Here is a 19,815-nt window from a genome sequence, read left to right as displayed (position 1 = left end):
TATTTTTATTTTCGTACTTTCCATTTGTATTTAGTTGGGGCGATGCATGGCAGATTCTCTGATGTTTCTCTGTTTCTACCTGTACTGATGCTAGCACGACTAAAACTAGCCAAGCAGCATTAAATATGTGAAGCAAGGCAGAAGGATATACTCATAAAATGAACAGAATCATGAGAATATAACACCACAACACTGCAAATGTAACAAAAATATGTCAGTATCAACTGGTATGTTATTTAAAATCTATATGAACACTCAACAGCTTATGCTCCGCGGCTGTTGAGTGACCCCTCATCTGGGACTCTCCTCAGCTCTTTCTGGGATAGTGGTGCTGCAGCCCCTCTTTTAGTCTTCCTTGGTCTCTTGTGTTCTGAGGGCCTCTGGATGTCTGGAGTTTTGATCTCCTCCATACCTGCTTCATGCCCTGGTGGACGGGGCTGTGGCCGCCCCACACCCTCTAACAGATCATTACATGGAACCTTTTAAATACAAGCGTGCTCATGCTCACAGGTGTACACACGGGTGCTCATACACACAAACTACACCCTTTTTGGCTCCTACCTTAAAGCACACTGTGCGCTGTCGATCTTACGTGCTGCACAGTAATGTTTAACATTTAGTATTTACTGTTGTATTCCCATAGATCATCGTGATGTTGTTTATTCTATTGCTCTAGTCTTCTTCTGCTTCTTTTCTTTTTTCTTTCTCAACAGGTGATCCAGGAAAAGAAAAAGAGAAAAAAAAGGACACAAAGACAAAGGTGATGAAGCAGATTTTCATTGTCTTTTCTCTCTATCTCTTTTCTCCTTTTTCTTTCCCTCTCCTTCTGTTAACTTTCTTCTGAACTTTTCTTTTTGTTTTTCTTTCCCGTCCACGAGTCTGGCCTGATTACAATAACTTAGAATAAAAATAAGTAATAAAGATCAAATAAACTATGACAATCAAGTGGACCAGTATAGCAAAAGGCCCACTTGGGAAAGTAAATCTGTTGGGCATTTTTCTTGGCCTTCAGACAATAATTCTGATTGCTACAGTGCCAGACAGGACACACACACACACACACACACACACACACACACACACACAAAAAGACTATGACATTAGAGGTTTTGTGCTTTGAAGTGATTGGTTACATGTCAATGGAACAGCCTTTGAGCTTTAAGTTATCTCATGTGATGCCATCACAAGCTTTTCTTTTGATGTGTGTTGATTGGAAGTATTGCAAAATAGTTGATTATATAATTATATAATTATAAAATAATAATTGTCCAGAAATAGGCTTTTAAAGGCTTTTATTTTTTTTTAGTATATGCTGAATTAACAGTATAAGAGCCTCTCTACCAGAGTATCACTAAAATATAAAGCAAAATAAAACGTTTAAAGGAAAACATGAGGTTTAATAAATGCTTAGGGTTTCCCCCCCCAATTGAATGCTTTCTTTTAATGACATCGTTAACATTTCTCAACAAAAACACATGAAAGTATCACTGATAATTCAACAATAAAATCGCTTCATGTTGTGGCCATCACACAGTGTTTTCCAAAGTGATTCACGAGCTGAAAGTGCGCAGATTTAACGTATATAATCCTTTGTTAGGTTTATTATTTTCATTTCACACGTAAAACACATTTATAGATTCATCCACCACTCCACCACTGTTAGTTTTGGATGCGCTCGGCTCCAACCAATCAGACCAATTTATGCAGACGGCGCACTAATCCCGTAACTGCACACTACCCATAATCCTCAAACGCCGTTGCTATGGAAATGAAGATAACAACAGCTTGGTGCTACCCGTTATTCCTTTATTTACTCTAAAATAATAACCAGCGATAATACGAAAATAAACTGGCCCAGTGTTTAATTATGTAATTACAAATTGCAAATTTTATTTTTTTATTTTATTTTTTACAAATTGCAATATTTATCTACAGCGCGCCTTTAGTGACATGTCAACAGATCTTAAGCAAGGCGATTGGATGGTTTTTACTGCAATGCATCTTGGGAGTCGTAGTAAATGTATCTTTCAACTCACGGTCCTGCAGCGAATCTTTCGACTCGACACGAGGCAGATCCTAGCTAAGTAAGTTGTAATAAACTGTGGGTAATTTGCATGTTAAACTGATATTAAACTTGAAATGTTTTCACAGAGCAGTCTGTGTACCAAGAGAACTACTTCTGCAAAAGTTTATTTAATTTTTTTTGGTGATGTATTCTCATGTGTAAGACACTTGCTTGGCCACCCAGCTAATGTTAGTGCTGCTCGATTTTAGCAATGTATCTTTTCTGTAATCAATTCAGTTTTTTTTAACCCTATTCACGTAATTAACTCAATATTAACGACTTTAATCTCGTAATTGATTTTTTTTCTAAATATGGTGCAATACTGCCTCGTAATATAAGTTATTTCTTTGGTCATAAATTATTTTTGTAATCATTTCACCAAAACAGACCTGAAATAATCCCTACATGTTCCATTTTCATTTGCAGAAATGACAAAGCCCAAAACCAAACCATGCCCTTCCTGTCAGGCTCCAAACACCTGCAACAGGAAGACATGCAGTGGATGTCTGGGCAGCCTGAACGTAAAGAAAGGAGGGATTGAAAAAAAACAAGAACAGTTTAAAAACAGTAACTGGGCTGCCTCTGTTAAAAACAACAGAAATGCGAGCAGGGTGGTTAATTCAGCCCAGTTGTCAGTAAGTTTAAAAGTTCTGATCTAATAAGTGGTTGGTCTGCTAGACAATTCTTTATTAATCACAGTTGTCAATGTTTTCTTGTATATCATGAAGTAAGAAACTAACAAGGCATGTATATACGCATAAAATATTAATTTATAAAAGAGCATAAATAAAAAAGTTATTCACATCAGAATAACATCGTCACACTAAAGACATCAAACTAGAAAAAACTTGTTAAAAACTATGAGGAGACGACAGGAACAGTCAAGCTAGGTCGCTTAATCCAGAGATGGAATCACTTCATCCTCTACCAGCTCTTCCAGGAGACACAGGAGCAGGAGGATCCACGGGCCTACAGGACGACCAGGAGTAGGTAAAACACATCGTTGTTGACCTGCATTCTTACTGGACACTGTCCCAGTCTTATCATTATGTTTGTTTATAAATGCAGAGTTTTCCTTCTGGTTTCTGAAACTGTGATTTGTGTTTGTGTTGCAGTTCTCTGGGCTCCCCTGGCGACTCTGTCATTAGAGAGCTGTTTTGTTCTGAAGTTGAGAACCGCAGCCCGTGTCTCTGTGGCATAGAAACAGTCTACTCCTCCCTCATGTTGCTGTTCAACATGCATTACCCTGACTCTCAAGGTGAGTCTGAGAGCACTGAGAGCATGGATATCTGTGACTGTGAATTACTCTGTCTTTGAAACTTGAACTATTAATGATTACATAATGGTTTGAATGAATTTAGTTTTTGAATGAGCAGAGGGAAATATCTGCTTGATTTGATGTATACACTGATATTCATTGTACTTTGACACTTCAGGAGAAAGAATAAAGGAGCACAACTTTGCTGAGATCCTGAAGAAAAGCATCTGCCTGCAGCAGAGATCTCACACATGGTGTGGAAACTGTGACAAGTATTCGACTCAAGTATTGAGTCAGGCCTCAACATCCAGGGAGAAACCCACGACAGCATGGAGGACTCATGCACGGCCCTGAAGCTTTACAGGAAGTACCTGGAGCTGTATCAGGAAGGAGGGAATCATTACGTGACGAAGGTGCTCTACGAAGTCTACGACAAAGGCTTCCAGCTGAACTGGAAAGTCCCGGATTCGGACATGAGATAGTCCGTCTGAGTGGACTGAATGCACTCTCCTTCCATCCACGGGTGCTGCTGTGCTTCCCTCTGTGATGGGACTGTGAGCAACACCATGACCTGAGGATGCTCGGGCTGCTTATTTTGTATCATATTTTATAGTTATTTGCTTTGAGTCAGTGACTCAGTTGTTTTTTTCCATATCTAAATGCTTTTTATATCAGAGAGGTTTACAGGGGGGAAAGTGATCATTCAGAATATGAATTTGAACCTTTTTTTTTTCTTTAAAAGAAAAAAACAAAATTGTTGCATGTAAATGAAGTCATCCTGAGCACTGTGTTACAATCCAATGTTGTCAGTGTTTTGTTTAGGCGTGACTGTTATGTGTTTCCTGCTTTACTTTGAAGGTCTGTCTTATCTCAGTGTGTTCAGTTTACGCTTCCTTGTCTCGTCAGTTCTGATTTGCCCCAGCTGTGTTTCCCTCCTGTTGTCCATTCCCTGATAGCTCCCTCTATGTATTTAAGCCCTATATTTCAGTTTGTCATTGTTGCTGTTGTGGGCAGCACGGTGGTTAGCACTGTTGCCGCACAGCAAGAAGGTCCTGAGTTCAATTGCACCATCAGGCCGGGTCTTTCTGTGTGGAGTTTGCATGTTTTCCCTGTGTCTGCGTGGGTTCCCTCCGGGTACTCCGGTTTCCTCCCACCGTCCAAAGACTTGCAGTTTGTGGGGATAGGTTAATCGGATAATCCAAATTGCCACTAGGTGTGAATGTGAGTATGAATGGTTGTCTGTCCTTGTGTGTTAGCCCTGCGACAGACTGGTGACCTGTCCAGGGTGTACCCTGCCTCTCGCCCTATGACAGCTGGGATTGGCTCCAGCACCCCCCGCGACCCTGAAAAGGATAAGCGGTAGCGAATGGATGGATGGATTGTTGCGATCTCCCCCTGTGTTGTAAATAGTTTGTTGTATATAGATGTAAATAGTTGTCGATACTTTGTCTTACTTGGTAGCTGTAGGGGTGAGAAGCCATTTTTCTTTGGGAACCTTTTCTCCTGTTTTTGGTTAGGGAGGCAGGTAAGACACCTGTAATTTTCGTTTGGGGTTTTCTGTGAAGGTAAGCCAGCTGCATTTCATTTCTAGAGTTTTTGTTTGTTGTTTTGGCCATGCTCACCCTGACGCCTGCTACCTTTTGGGACTTGATAAATTGACAGGCTGTTGTGAAATCCGTGGTAGCTGTTTTTTGTTGGTTCGTCTTCCTTGAGAGCAGGGAGTGTGGGGGCATTTCTCCTTATTTTTATTTTTCTTCTGTTGCACGCCAGTTTTCCCTGGGCTGGGGTGTAACAACTGTAAAATGTTTGATGTTTGATACCAGGAAGTGGAGAATGTGCATGAATCCATGCAAATCTTGATTAAAACAGATTCCAACCACAATGAATTTAGTTTGTTTGTTTCACCAGCTTCTGTGAAATCTGTTGCACTGTTCATTTTACAGCTGGATTTTTATTTTTATTTTTTTAGGTTTCTCAGAATTCAGATCGATTTTTAATTTTTCAAAAGCTGTTATTTCTCTTCTATAAATGACACATGTAACATTTTTGGGGGAAAAAAAATGTCCTCAATATTTCACCTCGAGCTCTTTAAAAAGCCCTAACTGGTAAGGACTGTGCTTCAAGTGCAGCATTTACAGCCACCACCTTTGAAAAGTAGTAACTATACTTTAATAGATGTGTTTAATTTAACCCTGTCAAGGCAGGCGTTGCAGATTTGCAACAAGTAAAAGCTAAACAACCTGATTACCCCACATACATATTTTATGAGGGTTTTTTTTCCCCTCAGAAGTACCACTGGAGGTATTCTTTTGTACATTAGCAACAAAAACTTAATTTGAGCCTGAGAGGGTTAATAAATCTTTAAGTCACATTTGAACGATTTTTTGATATAATGGTGCCCTCTGCTGGATGATCTGCATACTCTTACCGTTTCCACACAGTTGTTTTTAAAGGTTTATGTCATTATTTTCATTGTTGTTGTTTTTTTGGCTTGTTTTGTTTTGGGAACCATAAAATTTTTCGAGCTCCTTGTCTGGTCTTACAACAACTCTACAAGTAAAACCAAACATACAGTTAGTAATGATCCAGGAGATATGTTAAAAATCTACACAACACAATGGATTTCGATGTTCCACGAAAGAATTTGTAAATCTACACAGTATAGTAATCCTGTTCAGCTGGATATGAATGTGTTGTGTAGTCTCAATAATGTTAAAGCAATAGTGTGATCACAAAACTGATAACTGGGAGGCTTAAAAACGAGCTCTCAGAAATATTGTAACATCGAGTAAGTAAATGCATGTATTTGGAAACATATACTTCTAAAAATACTTTTATTGCACCATGTTCATTCACTCATGAGCTGCTGTAACATGAATCAAATGGCTGAATTTCCAACTCAGCATGCAGTCAAGTTCTATAGTCTTGCTAATGACCTACTAGGTGTGTTACGCGTCGGGAGTGAGAACGGGTTGTGCAACAGGGACACATGGAAAAGTTGCAGGACGGCGGCCCTTGAGGACTGGAGTTTGAGACCCCTGCCGTATGGTGTTCATGCAGTTATCTACCCCACAGTGACAGCATGTCTGACTGCCTGTTCAGCATATGTAAAAATATATGATGAGTTTAAGCATGTGATGACAAACATGGTGTTTGTCATCACATGTCACATACATCTGGATGATCATTTGGAATAAACAAGAAACTAAAAACTTGTTGCTTCATCTTTTACCGTTATTATCATTATTATTATTATTGATCTTATTTTACATTTTTCATTGTTAGGCATTAGGTTTTTTTTTTTTTTCCTTCCAACTTCTTTTCCTCTTCCATGTTACTGTGTCAGCTTGTCAGCATCTATTTGGGGTTGGGAGCGGAACAGAAAGTAAGGAAATCCAAAGTGCCATTTAAACCAGGAGAGGTTCTTTTTCAGAAGAAGGGATTAATTCAAAAGAAATGAATTTACACAGGTGTTGTCGAGTTTGGCGGGCCACTCAAGCGGCCCTACTACGCACAAAAGAGAACAACAAACGCATCGCAGATCGGCACCGGACCCGTTCCCTGTGCAACTGTGACTGAGCAAGAAGAGTGGTGGAGAAAAGAGGAGCTGTTTGTGTGTGGAAACCCCCTCCCCTGGACTCCGGCCCCTTTCACTCCTGGACCCTGGAACCCTGGCCCTTTCCCCCAAACACCTTTGTATATATATTGCACTGTGGCAGATCACTGTAAATAAATTCACTCTTGTTCGAAAGGAGTTTGTGGTCTGCGCTTGAGTCTGTCCCTCTACTCCTCTTCAGTTCGCCTCAACATAAGCTCATCATATTCTATGATTTACTCTCAGGTGTTTGACGAGGTTAATGGTGCTGTCACAACACCTTACTGTCTTGCCACATGTATCGCAAACCGCGTCTTAGCTGTTTGTGGAGGTAAAATACATCCACACATGACTCCGTTTATGCTCAGCCATTGCTGTGAGTGTGCATGCCAGAGGCTGCTACACATTTATCCAGCCGTATTTCACAAATGACTAAGGCGTAAGAGGAAGTAGTTCCTTCCAATTTAGACGATCCGAATGATATAGTTTATTTCCACTGTTCCTGTTAATGAAACACTACAAATTTACCCCAAAGTACTAAAATATCGATATTTTAATATGAGAATCGATTCTAGAACATAAATTACTGGTATCGGAAGAATCGATATTTCAATATCGATCCGCACACCACTATTAGGAACTTCGTCTGTGTGTCATTCCAATTCAGGTTTTTATTATTTTATTCTATTTATTTATTTATTTGTTTGTTTGTTTGTTTTAGGAATTTGGATTTTAGGATGCTTCAAACAAATCTGCCAGATTAACAGGGTGTGTGAAGCTGGAGTTTGACACAAGATTGGTATTTTTAAAAGATTTAAATCACCAAATTCTGAATAAAAGTTTAACAAATTCAGGACATAATTAGTAATAGAAAGTAATAGAAAGCTAGTTGTATACATTATTAATCAGGATCAAAATTAAGGCATGTCAAAGCTATCCAAAAACATACCACATTAAATGCACAAAAGGCGCACAGAAAGCATACTTAGTTAATCTTTGAGTAGCCAGTAAAGATTATGAAGGTGCTAATTAGAATAACAGTTATCTGTTCTGCAAAGAAAAAAATAAATATGGGTAAAATTAACATGAGTATGAGAAATTTCAGCATTAAGATCTACCTAATGTGCAACAGTTCCCTGACATCTGTTTCATCTTTACAACACATGGCTACTTCACAAAATGCACAAAATAAAAGATTACCAGAAATTATTGAATTACAAATGAATGAAATTGTTACAGCTCAATTAACAGTTTTCATGTGGATCTTTGTGGGACTGTGTGCCATGATACATACTGACACAGAATGAAACGGCAAGATTTTGAGTAGATGTCCCCAACACAAAAACGTTTTTTTAAACAAAGGTAGTTTGTATTTCTGTGTATATTGCGAGTACAATGTTTTACTTATGTTTACATCAGACATCAAATCTACTCACTCTTTAGAATATAAGAACACTCAACTCTTTTCTTTAAAAACATCTATAGATTGATAAAAATCTATTAGTATAACTACAAATCTATGCTCTGTGCTGTGTTGATAATCATGCATGCAAATCAAAATCAAAGATGAAAACGATGACATAATTTTTTTTAAAGTTTGATTACAATTCCAAAATTTATTATGCCATTCAAAAATATTTTGGTGATCACACATATTTTTCTTTATTTGTTTTCCTTAAAAACCAAGCCAAATTCTTCTGGGATTAAATATTATATAAGCTATTAATAAAAACACAACAGATTAACTCACTGATACTATGGAAAAAAGGAACAAAGAAAAGCCTGACTTCTTGTTGGTTATCTGAATAACCACAGATTTCTGCATTCATTATGTGTTGCTAGCTGAATGTAAATCACTGGATCCACTGGATGTCATGTTGTAGCCATCTAAAAAAAACAGAGCAGTATAGTTAATCTGTGGCAAAAAATAATACACAGTAGACACTGAAGTAAGAAGTAAAATAATTGTATGAATAAATAAAATTAAAAAAATTAATTTGTGTTAATGTGCAACCCATCCAATTGTTTTCTGTGTTGGACTGCCTGATTAAGGTACAAGCACACCTAACAACACACAGCTTTTCCTGCATCTTTATGTTAATTTTTTAATTGTTATTTACCTCTTCCACGTCTCCAGTTCCTTAAAAATCGAAGTCCACTTGACGATGAGTTTCCAGCACTTGTGCTCTAAAATATAATACAAAAAACAAATCATGCAATATTTGAAAAAACAAAACAAAACAAAAAACAAGTTGGCTGAGATCCAAAAATAAGGAAAGAAAAAAGGAACACGAAAACTGTTCTTACCCCTGTCCCACTTCTGGACGGTCGTGCATATGATGATATTGCTGACCGCACCTGGTAAGTGAAATCTCAAATGTTACACTACAATGGAAGTTGCACAAGTTAGCTGTAAAAGTAAATTAATTCATGATGCCCAGCCAAACACTAAAAGGAATTGTTACGACTGTGACCGTAATTGTGTGTGGATTTGAGTGTCCAGGTGCTCCTCCGGGATTGGTGCATCCAGGGTGGATGGCTCACACCGATTGGCTGAGGACTGGGAGACAGCGGATAAGAAGAGCCCGCCAGGGACTGCCCAGTCATTCATCCTCGGCCCAACCCAGCCGGCAGACCGGTCACTGTATCGACGTATTATGTAATGTAAGAGCATGTAGGGGTGGACCGCCTTTTTGGTTGATCAGTTTTCTCCTGTTTTTGTTAGGTAGGGAGGAAAGTGATTGTCGTTTTGTTTAGTTCCTTTGAGTAGGTAAGTTTCGTTTATCCCTGAGATAGGCTACTTTTGTTTGTTGTTTTGGCCTTGGGTTCACCCTGAAGCTATGATATGCTCCCTTCCTTTGTTTAACCGCACCTATTGTAAATAAATCACTGTCACAAAATAGTAAGTGTGTGACGTGCTGCTTGGGGTTGGACGGGGATGGATCACCCTTTATGTTGTGGTCTGGCCGCGCCTAGACGGGCCATAACATAATTGGTGATCCAATTATGTTATGGAGGGCCCGGGGACCGCTTCCGCAACATTTCAACGTCTAATGCAGAAGGTATTGTTTGGAGTGAGAAACTGTGAGGCATACTTGGATGACATTGTCATTTATTCTCCAACATGGTCAGAACATCTGGAAACGCTCTCTGAGGTGTTCAGACGTTTTTGTGAATCTTCTCTCACACTAAACCTCTCTAAGTGTGAGTTTGGTAAAGCCACCATTACTTATTTAGGGAAACAGGTCGGACAGGGGCAAGTGCGCCCTGTTGCTGCGAAAGTACAGGCCATTGTTGATTTTCCTGTCCCGCAGACAAAAAGGGCACTGCGTCGTTTTTTAGGAATGGCCGGTTTTTATCGAGGGTTTTGCAGAAATTTTTCTGATGTGGTTAGTCCCCTAACTGATCTTGTTAGCCCCTTAAAACCTTTTATTTGGTCTCCAGCATGTCAGGTGGCATTCGAATCTGCCAAAGCATTGTTGTGCAGTGCACCAGTGCTAGCTGCGCCGAATTTTGAGCGCCCTTTTAAACTAGACGTTGACGCCAGCTCGTGTGGCGCAGGCGCTGTTCTGTTACAGGAAGATGATCACGGCGTAGATCATCCCGTCTGCTACTTTTCAAGAAAGTTTAACAGACACCAGACCCATTATAGCACCATTGAAAAAGAGGCCCTTGCCTTACTCCTTGCGTTACAGCATTTTGAGGTCTATGCTGGGTCAAGTGTGCTGCCTGTGCAGGTGTTTACCGATCACAACCCACTGGTGTTCCTTTCCCAAATGCGCAACTCCAATCAAAGACTTATGCGCTGGTCCTTGTTATTGCAAGATTTTAACTTGGAGATCAGTTACAAGAAAGGGAAGGATAACGTATTGGCTGACACCCTGTCTAGAGCACTGTCTCCTTGAATTAAACATTTTGGGGTTAATGTTAATTCTTGGGTAAGGGGGTGTTACGACTGTGACCGTAATTGTGTGTGGATTTGAGTGTCCAGGTGCTCCTCCGGGATTGGTGCATCCAGGGTGGATGGCTCACACCGATTGGCTGAGGACTGGGAGACAGCGGATAAGAAGAGCCCGCCAGGGACTGCCCAGTCATTCATCCTCGGCCCAACCCAGCCGGCAGACCGGTCACTGTATCGACGTATTATGTAATGTAAGAGCATGTAGGGGTGGACCGCCTTTTTGGTTGATCAGTTTTCTCCTGTTTTTGTTAGGTAGGGAGGAAAGTGATTGTCGTTTTGTTTAGTTCCTTTGAGTAGGTAAGTTTCGTTTATCCCTGAGATAGGCTACTTTTGTTTGTTGTTTTGGCCTTGGGTTCACCCTGAAGCTATGATATGCTCCCTTCCTTTGTTTAACCGCACCTATTGTAAATAAATCACTGTCACAAAATAGTAAGTGTGTGACGTGCTGCTTGGGGTTGGACGGGGATGGATCACCCTTTATGTTGTGGTCTGGCCGCGCCTAGACGGGCCATAACATAATCTTTTTGTAAGTCTATGGTGATGTTTATCTTGCTTTTTTGTGTGCTTGTGTGGGATACGAACACATACATATAACTGTTATTTATTGAAGTGTGGGCCCACCTGCTGTTTGCTACTTTCACCATCAAGTCTGAATTAGTCATTTATATGGATTTACAGAGAAACCATGAAATGGCACTAAAAGGCAGAAGTTTGACTTGACAAGAGGATTTTAGTGTAGTATTATTACAATTCATATTCCTTTGTCAGTAAAGGTTTGTAGACATTAAGCACTTTGTTGGTTAAACCAAATTATATCATTTAACATTAATTTAAAGTAATTCAACAATAAGCACTTATTCATTAACTTGACTTAAAATTGAGCTGTACATACCTTACCATCCAGCAGTGTTCCAAACACCAAAATAAAGAAGCCCTTTTTTAAAAGACAGAGTAATGTCCGTTATCAAGGATTCAGTGATTAAAGATTCTGCTATTATGGTATAAAAAGGTAAAAAGTTTATTTGTACCTGTAGCGAATTGAAGAGTGCGAATGCAATATTGATTCCTATGTCTCTTGGATGCACCAGAAGTCCAGCTCCCAAACCCCAAGTTATTCCAAAAAATGGTGTAAGCACAGCCAAGCTCTTGACAATAACCAGTAAAACGCTCTTTTCACCTGCTTGTGCAGCAGTTGTTCCAACCCTTCTCCTTATAATTTTGTACAAAACCACAACCAGGATAATGAGATTTATCAGCACTATTGAAAGTGCAGGAATCACAAACGCCAGTAGAGCTTTGGACTCATCCCAGTTGAGCCAGCAGATTACATTTTCTCTGATATATTTGTTGTCTGGTGCAGTTGCAGCTATAGTTACTGTTGCTATGATTAGAGGAGCTCCGTAGCCTAGAGAAAATCCAATGGCCAGCATAGATGCTTTAGACAAACCCCCACCAAAGACATTAGTTGTACGGTAGAGCAGCAACAAAGCTGAGGCAAACATCCAGAAGAACAGAGCTAGGTAGAACAAATGGATAAAAAAGGTAGTTGCAGTGCATGCTGAGTGGTTTTTATGATTTGCATCTGAAATGGCTGCTCCAATTATAAACCAAATATCTGCAATCAGGAGGGACACAGCAATGTTAACTATGGAAACATGACGCAGGTAAGAGGTTTCATTCGTTCTTATTTTTCTCCATATGAGGCCTTCAATGATGAGACATATGACCAAGGAACCCATGGAAATGCCAACTCCGATGTAGGTTATATAGTCCAAAATTGGGCTAATTGGACTGTTTGGTGACATCAGGATAGAGAATGAGGTCAGGTGGTTGCAGTTGCAGGTGACAGTTCCAGTTTCATTTGTATTTACCACTTCACAGCCCTCATCGTCCCATCCTCCGAGACCATTAAGGAGACTGAAGTTCCAGAAGACACATTTTGGATCTCTCAGTGTATCATTTAAAATATCAAATGTCAAAGAGATATTATTGATTTGGCCACTGGACTGAACAAGTACAACCCTGCCACCGATGACCTTAATCGATGAATTGTCTATTTCTCTTGCAGGGAGTACATTATTCAGCGAGGCAAATGTTATCACTGTGATTGACTTATTTTTACCCTCATTCTGTGGTATTTCTATCACCACTGAAGAATTAAAATCACCAATGATAGGGTTTGTGTATATAGTTCTGTTCAAGATGATAAAAGGCGTGTCAATACCAGAATTATTGAAACTGGCAAGGTGTTTTGTTATTATTTCAAGAGACTGCAATAATGATGAACTAACACCGTCAGGGTTAGAGATGTTATACGAGATACTTTCATTGTTTTTGTTCAGAAAGTTCCATGAGTCCCTTGCCTGATCTGTGGTGAGAACACCTGCAGTTATCAGGATATCCTACAGTAAAAAAAAAAGTATTAGATTGAATAAACAAATACAAAATTAAAAAAAAGCATGTATTATTTAGAATACTCAAACTTCAGTAAACTAGCATGTACCTTCATTGAGTTTTCATTGATTGAGATATTGAATAATTCTGTTCTGTTGGCTACATTTCTGAGGATTTGAACAACAGCATCAATATTTTTAGGTGAGTTAACCACTTGCTCAGAATTCCCATTAGTAACATTGCTGAGCTGTTGCAAAAATGCTGGCAGTGTAGTGGCAGTCAAGACCTGCAAGAGTTGAAGAGAAAAAGTATTTAGTTTCACAATTTAACTCAATGTTTAAGTTAGAATGACAAACTTGGGCTTCCTATTTACTAATTCCTATCTCAAAGGTTTTTGTTTGTAGAAATCCTCACAGAATCTGGCTTACGTTTACTACAGTCTTTTAACCTTAATCTGCCTGCAGTTATAAACCGAACAGTGAATACCGTGTAGTGATGCGCGAATCATGAACGAATCGTTCAATACTCGAGAATCACTTTACTGACTCATGAATCATGATTCACAAGCCCAACTGACTCACTGACTCATCCCTGTTGCTGTTAGCAGCAATGTATCTAGCTTATAATTAAAATTGTGGAGAAAAACACAACATCCAGTATCGTAACAAAAAAACTTCTGCTCTGAACTGGAAGAAAAAACCCTGAGTAGAAGCTCACATCAAGAAAATAGCTCCTCGGTTCACAGTAGCATCGCTCTGCCTAAGCGAATCACTTAGGACTCGCTCACCCCCTCCCTCCTGGCTCACAGCTTCTTCTTCTTCTTGGTTGGCAACCAATGTTAAGGCGCATTACCGCCCCCTGGCTCACAGCTCAGTGGACATTTAGATGAGAAAATATATATTTAACACATTTAAGGAAAATACTAATAAAATAAAATAAAATAAAATAAATGTTTATTAAGCAACTTTGATAGGAAATTGCTTAATTTTAGAAATGTTTTTGCTCTTTTTTGCTCTATAAAATTGTTGTTTTCTTTTAGAATCATTCATCTTAGCAGTAGGATTTACATGAAAAGGGAAACAAATTAAGTTTGATTGAAAATGTACATTTTTTGCACTCTCTGGTCAACTGACACAGTGAATCAAATGACTAAAAAACCGATTCACTTTGGTAAGTGACTCATTAAAACTCGATTCAGTAAAAAGAATCGAATTTACCATCGCTAATACCGTGTTTCATTTGTGCCTTCCATGTCTTCTGATCACAAATTGTAAATAGTGCTGTAGTGGCAAAACAAAGAAACACTACTTACTTACTTTGTGGTTATTTATTGAAAAAGTGTTTTTTTGTGCATACTTTATAAACTTAAACTACCTGCTTACTTTGTGGTTATTTATTTGACAAGTTTTATTTTTATTAAATGGGTGACAAGTTTATTTTGTATTAACAGTTTGTCTGTCATCACAAATTGTATTAACAGTTTGTCTGTCATCACAAATGGTATAAAACTGTAAAACATGTATTGCACAAAGTTAAAGGACTTGATAAGCATTGACTCATTGCAGCTTACTTTAATTTCTGTTGTGCGGGGTTTTTTGGTGCAGTGGTTATCCTTTTTTATCTTTTTTTTTCTTTTTAACTTTCTGAGGTTTGTACTATGAAGCAGAACTTTGTCTTATCCGGGTAACTTTGGGGTGAACCAGGGTTTTCTGTAGTGATGGGATTTCCGGCTCCTTTTAGAGAACCGGCTCTTTCAGCTCCCAAAACTCGAAAAGCACATACAAACTCCAAAGCACGTACAATTTAGGGGCATCTATTTGTACTTGTGGACAATATAAATTGGTTACTTTAAATTAGGGAATATTACATTTCCTACATTTTGTATTTGTATTTTACTTATTCTCAGACTATTAAACAACATCAAGGTTCCAGCTGAAAGAATAATAACTAAAACTGCGTTATGCAAATTTAAACATTTATTTAACTCTTTTTTTTCACCATTGGCACAGCACCTGCCCCAGCTCTGATGCTTTCGGAAGGAAGAGAAGACAAGCTTTATGGTGATATTTTAAGTATCATGTTAGCACAACGCATTCAGAAGGTACTGTTGTCTGAACACAGACAGAAAAATCAGCTTCTACTAGATACTAGTTAACATGTGCAGTTCACATCACTGTAATGCTTTAACCATTTTGGGCTAGAGAGAGAATTCAAATGTTCCTTGAAAGAGGAGAATTATATCTCTAATTTTATAGCTGAAACTTAGTTAACTTAGTAGTTGTGATGTTTGACGTTAGGGCAATTGAATCCAAATAATGGAAAGAATCCCTGTATATATTTAACTTACTTTGTAGTACATAGAGCCCTGGAACTTGAAACTAACACTAGAAAACTAAAGTCAACTAAAACTCAAGTATGTTCACCAAGAAATGAAAACACCACTTAATCCTAAGACCATGATCGTTTTGCTGTCTAACAGGATACCATCCATTTGGAAACTGGTTGAAGGAGCTGTAATAATTTGAGAGGTGGATTCATCTTCCATTATAGCCCAGAATAGAATCAACAGGATTGTGTTGAGAACCATTTATATTTTACATTACATTACATGGTCATTTCCATCATCAGCAAAATTGAAATGTAGAGTAGAAAAAATTAGTCATTTAAGAGCCTATCTTACCATTTGATATAATCTAGTTTTGAAATTTATAGTCACAGTTGTCAAGTAAAACACATAGCAAATTAACTTTAATTAAAAGAGTAACTTAAAGAGAGGTTTGTGTAATATTTTTGTGGCTTCACTTAGGTGAACTTTCTAAACTCTTTAAAATATGTAATATTGTGATTTATCTCTAAGGTACATTTTCCACAATACAAAGAACTAAAAAGAACATGGCAGTTTATATAAGTCACCTCAGATTGGTCAAGCAGCTCCTTAATGGGTTGCAGTATGCAGGTGTCTCCTATTTCAGTATATGTTGTGATGTTGCACAATGCACTCTTTTCTCCTTCCTCATTGTTTGCACAGGGTATTCTGGCTCTGGAACCACTAACTGCCTTTCCAAATTCTTTATCATCACACATTTGAGGATCTAATAAAACAAAAACAAAAAAAAAGACCTTATTAAATGTAGATAATTTTTAACCTGAATTTAATAAATTGCTTTATAATGTGTTAATACTCACTTCCTTTGTAAAATCTGAGTGTTATTGTTTCTTTGAATTCAGGATAGGTAGTTGATTGACAGGTAATTGTATCCTGCTCTTTGTCTGTACAGCTATCAGTTTTATATTGATAGGAAATGCTTTTTTTACCTTTGGATAAATCGCAGAAACAACAAAGTCAATATGAATAGCAATACAAGCTAAACATTCAGATCTGATGTAATATTAATCAGACTAGTTTTTAAAAAGTTTTGTCTCATATTAGTAAATAACGTAAGTATTGCAAGATGAGCAGAGAAATTATTTCCCAATAGCTGATTTGCATTTTGTTGATTCTTTGTTTCAGATTTACCGCTAATATTCACGTTTGTGAAATTAATATTGTAGTCATTGTTGACAGTGCAGCTTAGTGGCACATTTTGACCACTACAATTCAAAAATTTTTGAATTGGGTCCACTCTGATCAAGGGTTTCTCTTTGAGTGTGAAGACTCCATTGGATCGTTGTCGATAAAATGATTCATCCTTTTCCCGTATGAGCCTGCATTCATAATTTCCTGGAATGAAAGTAAATTATTATATACATAAATAAAATAGTGTTGCCAAACAAAAATAATAATATATGGGTTGACAGTGTCACTTATTTCTGTATTATACAGTTGTAATATGGCTGGTTCTCCTATGCAGATTCAGTGTTTCCTACAAAAAAGCAATAATGTAGCTGATAACGAGTTTTTGCTCCATTTTGTTTCAAGAATACCATTCTCTGTCTAGCAACATTTTATTTTACTGTTATATTATTAAGAGCTCAGCAACCACTTATTTCCAAATTTAAATAGGATTTCTAATATGAATTAGTTGACATCTGTGTTCACACAAGTACACATTTACACTGGCACTTGTAATTTGGTATTTCTTTCTCTTGAGAAAGGCTTGTGCAACAGCAATGGTTTAACTATTTAAATCAAATGATTTCAGTCCTTCTGCACTAATATTGATTGCTCCATTGCAGTAACAACGTTTTCCTTAACCCTCTGGGGTTGCAGCGACCTAGCGACTCCATTTCAACTTGGGTCAGAAGTGCGGACTTCAAACTATATACCAGATTTTAAATTGTGTCGATAGGCCACGTAAAAGAGTTATGATAAAAGATACATGTGATGTTTTTTTCTGAACCAAACAAGTTTTACCCTTAAGCCAATCAGAATGTTGTAATTGCACTTGCTGAATCACTAAAAAATGCTGAGACTACACTCGCATTTTAAATGTATATGATTTGTGAATTTCCCCATGGAATGCAGTTGTTTGCTTCTTACCACTGTCAGCACGAATGAACTGTGACACAGATAAGACTGAGTGACTGTTGTTTTTTGAAATGTTATGTACTCCATCTGCAACTATGACATTGCCATCACGTCTCCACTCTGCTCTCCAGTCAGTACCAAAGAGATCCAATGGTGGATGGCCACATGTTACAATGACTTTATCCTCCCAAAATCCACTACCTTCAATTTTAAAATCCAGAAAACGTGGCTCTATAAAAATGAACATAAATATAAAAAAATGATTAAACAATCATCTGATCTCATGTGTTTTTTGATATGACATTAAACATATATGTAAAATTGAATAAAATCACAAATGTAGACAAGTGCTTACCATCTGATATCATAGAGTAGATTTTTGCTAGCTGGTCAAAAATTCCATTGTTTAGTGTTTGGATGACTGTAGTAGCAGCAGTGACATTATATTCAGCGATGGTGCTTCCACTCCTATAATATGGAAAAGGATTGGAAACGCTAACATTTCTGGCATGTAATGTACATTTTCACTCTCACACCTACAGATAAGTCAATGATAGTTGAGTCATAGTTTTATATTTTCAGTCTACTAGCACTTGGAATCCAATCCCCTAAATAGCTTTGCACTATACTTAACTTAAAAAGAATTCTCCAAAAACCTCACATTTTTCTTCAATTTACGAGTTAGTAGTTTACCATTTGGTAAAATCAAGTTATTATTATTATTATTATTATTATTATTATTATTATTATTATTATTATGACCACAACATATTACTCAAATGACTGGAGAACTGGGCAGGTCTTTCAGGAACTGTACTAAACTGGTTCAAAACATACTTAGAAAACAGGAAATACTTTGTATCAATAGGTAACTTCACATCTGAGCAGACAAGTATCACATGTGGAGTTCCCCAAGGTTCCATCTTGGGACCCCTTCTGTTTAACATTTACATGCTCCCACTGGCACAGATTATAAAGAACAACAAAATAAACTACCACAGCTATGCAGATGACACACAAATATATATCACAATGTCGCCAGGAGACCGAGGCCCTGTACAGGCTCTTGGTAAATGCATTGAGGAAATTAATGACTGGTTGTGCCACAATTTTCTCCAGCTAAACAAAAACAAAACTGAGGTAATAGTCTTTGGCGCCAAAGAAAAACGATTACAGGTCACCAGAGAACTTCAATCTATACACCTAAAAACCACAAACCAGGCGAGAAATTTGGGTGTAGTTATGGATGCAGACCTAAACTTAGAAAAACACATTAAGACAATAACAAAATCAGCTTACTATCACCTCAAGAATATTTCAAGGATAAAAGATCTGATGTCTCAACAGGACCTGGAAAAACTAGTCCATGCATTCATCTTTAGTAGGCTTGATTACTGTAACAGCATCTTTACAGGTCTACCTAAAAAATCCGTCAGACAGCTCATTCAGAACTCTGCTGCTCGAGTCCTCACTAAGACCAAAAAAGTGGACCACATCAGTCCAGCTCTGAGGTCTTTACACTGGCTGCCTGTCCGTGAGAGGATAGATTTTAAAGTTCTGATGCTGGTCTATAAAGCTCTGAATGGTTTAGGACCAAAATACATCAGTGACCTCCTGACCCAGTATGAACCTTCCAGATCCCTCAGGTCAACTGGATCTGGTCTTTTATCAGTTCCCAGAGTCAGAACCAGACACGGAGAAGCTGCATTCAGCTTTTATTCTCCTTATATCTGGAACAAACTCCCAGAAAGCCTCAGATCAGCTGAAACACTCAGTTTATTTAAATCCAGGTTGAAGACTCACCTATTCTCAGCTGCATTTTAATAAAGCACCAAATCCACACTTTGATTGATTGATTGACTGATTGAATCTTTATTTTGAACATGTTGAAAAAGTATAAAAAAAATAGAATTAAAAGAGACAAATGAACAAAGCAAACAAAAGGAAAACGAGCAACCACAACTCCAAATAACGTCCATGTTCAAAAAGGAGCATGAATAAGCATAAGCTTATTTAATCCCACCCCTTTTCCACTATCTAGTATCAATAGACTACAGAAATACCTCCTTGCAAT

At 37.9% G+C, this 19,815-nt stretch overlaps 2 protein-coding genes across 4 annotated transcripts in view; one reads left to right on the top strand and one right to left on the bottom strand.

Annotated features, from left to right (window-relative positions):
- Positions 1-2,898: 2,898 nt before the first annotated feature.
- LOC143414430 (PAN2-PAN3 deadenylation complex catalytic subunit PAN2-like) lies at positions 2,899-3,677 on the top strand. The gene is made up of 3 exons (XM_076878775.1): positions 2,899-3,051; positions 3,181-3,323; positions 3,502-3,677. The coding sequence occupies exons 1-3, from the start codon at positions 2,972-2,974 to the stop codon at positions 3,675-3,677; spliced, it is 399 nt and encodes a 132-aa protein (XP_076734890.1). The 5' UTR covers positions 2,899-2,971.
- Positions 3,678-6,140: 2,463 nt separating this feature from the next.
- Positions 6,141-19,815, bottom strand: part of LOC112436671 (uncharacterized) — a 35,574-nt gene continuing 21,899 nt past the window's right edge. For all 3 annotated transcript variants that reach the window (XM_076878252.1, XM_076878251.1, XM_076878254.1), the window contains 11 exons: positions 18,097-18,209; positions 17,754-17,972; positions 16,791-16,994; positions 16,460-16,588; positions 16,187-16,365; positions 13,383-13,559; positions 11,908-13,281; positions 11,772-11,813; positions 9,226-9,276; positions 9,039-9,105; positions 6,141-8,805 (listed from right to left, as the gene is read on the bottom strand). In XM_076878252.1, the coding sequence (XP_076734367.1) occupies positions 8,747-8,805; positions 9,039-9,105; positions 9,226-9,276; positions 11,772-11,813; positions 11,908-13,281; positions 13,383-13,559; positions 16,187-16,365; positions 16,460-16,588; positions 16,791-16,994; positions 17,754-17,972; positions 18,097-18,209 (2,614 nt within the window). In that variant the 3' untranslated portion in view covers positions 6,141-8,746. The remainder of the gene's footprint in view (positions 8,806-9,038; positions 9,106-9,225; positions 9,277-11,771; positions 11,814-11,907; positions 13,282-13,382; positions 13,560-16,186; positions 16,366-16,459; positions 16,589-16,790; positions 16,995-17,753; positions 17,973-18,096; positions 18,210-19,815) is intronic.

This window comes from Maylandia zebra, linkage group LG20 (genome assembly GCF_041146795.1).
Source record: "Maylandia zebra isolate NMK-2024a linkage group LG20, Mzebra_GT3a, whole genome shotgun sequence".
NCBI classification, from domain to species: Eukaryota; Metazoa; Chordata; class Actinopteri; order Cichliformes; family Cichlidae; genus Maylandia; species Maylandia zebra.
The sequence above is the reverse complement of the archived record's forward strand: the minus strand, read 5'-3'. Positions and strand labels throughout refer to the sequence as shown.

Bases quoted from the DNA above. Each gene is read 5' to 3' on its own strand.
- LOC143414430 (XM_076878775.1), top strand. From the start codon at position 2,972: ATGGAATCACTTCATCCTCTACCAGCTCTTCCAGGAGACACAGGAGCA. The intron at 3,052-3,180 runs GTAGGTAAAACA...TTTGTGTTGCAG, and splicing joins GGCCTACAGGACGACCAGGA to TTCTCTGGGCTCCCCTGGCG. The intron at 3,324-3,501 runs GTGAGTCTGAGA...TTGACACTTCAG, and splicing joins GCATTACCCTGACTCTCAAG to GAGAAAGAATAAAGGAGCAC.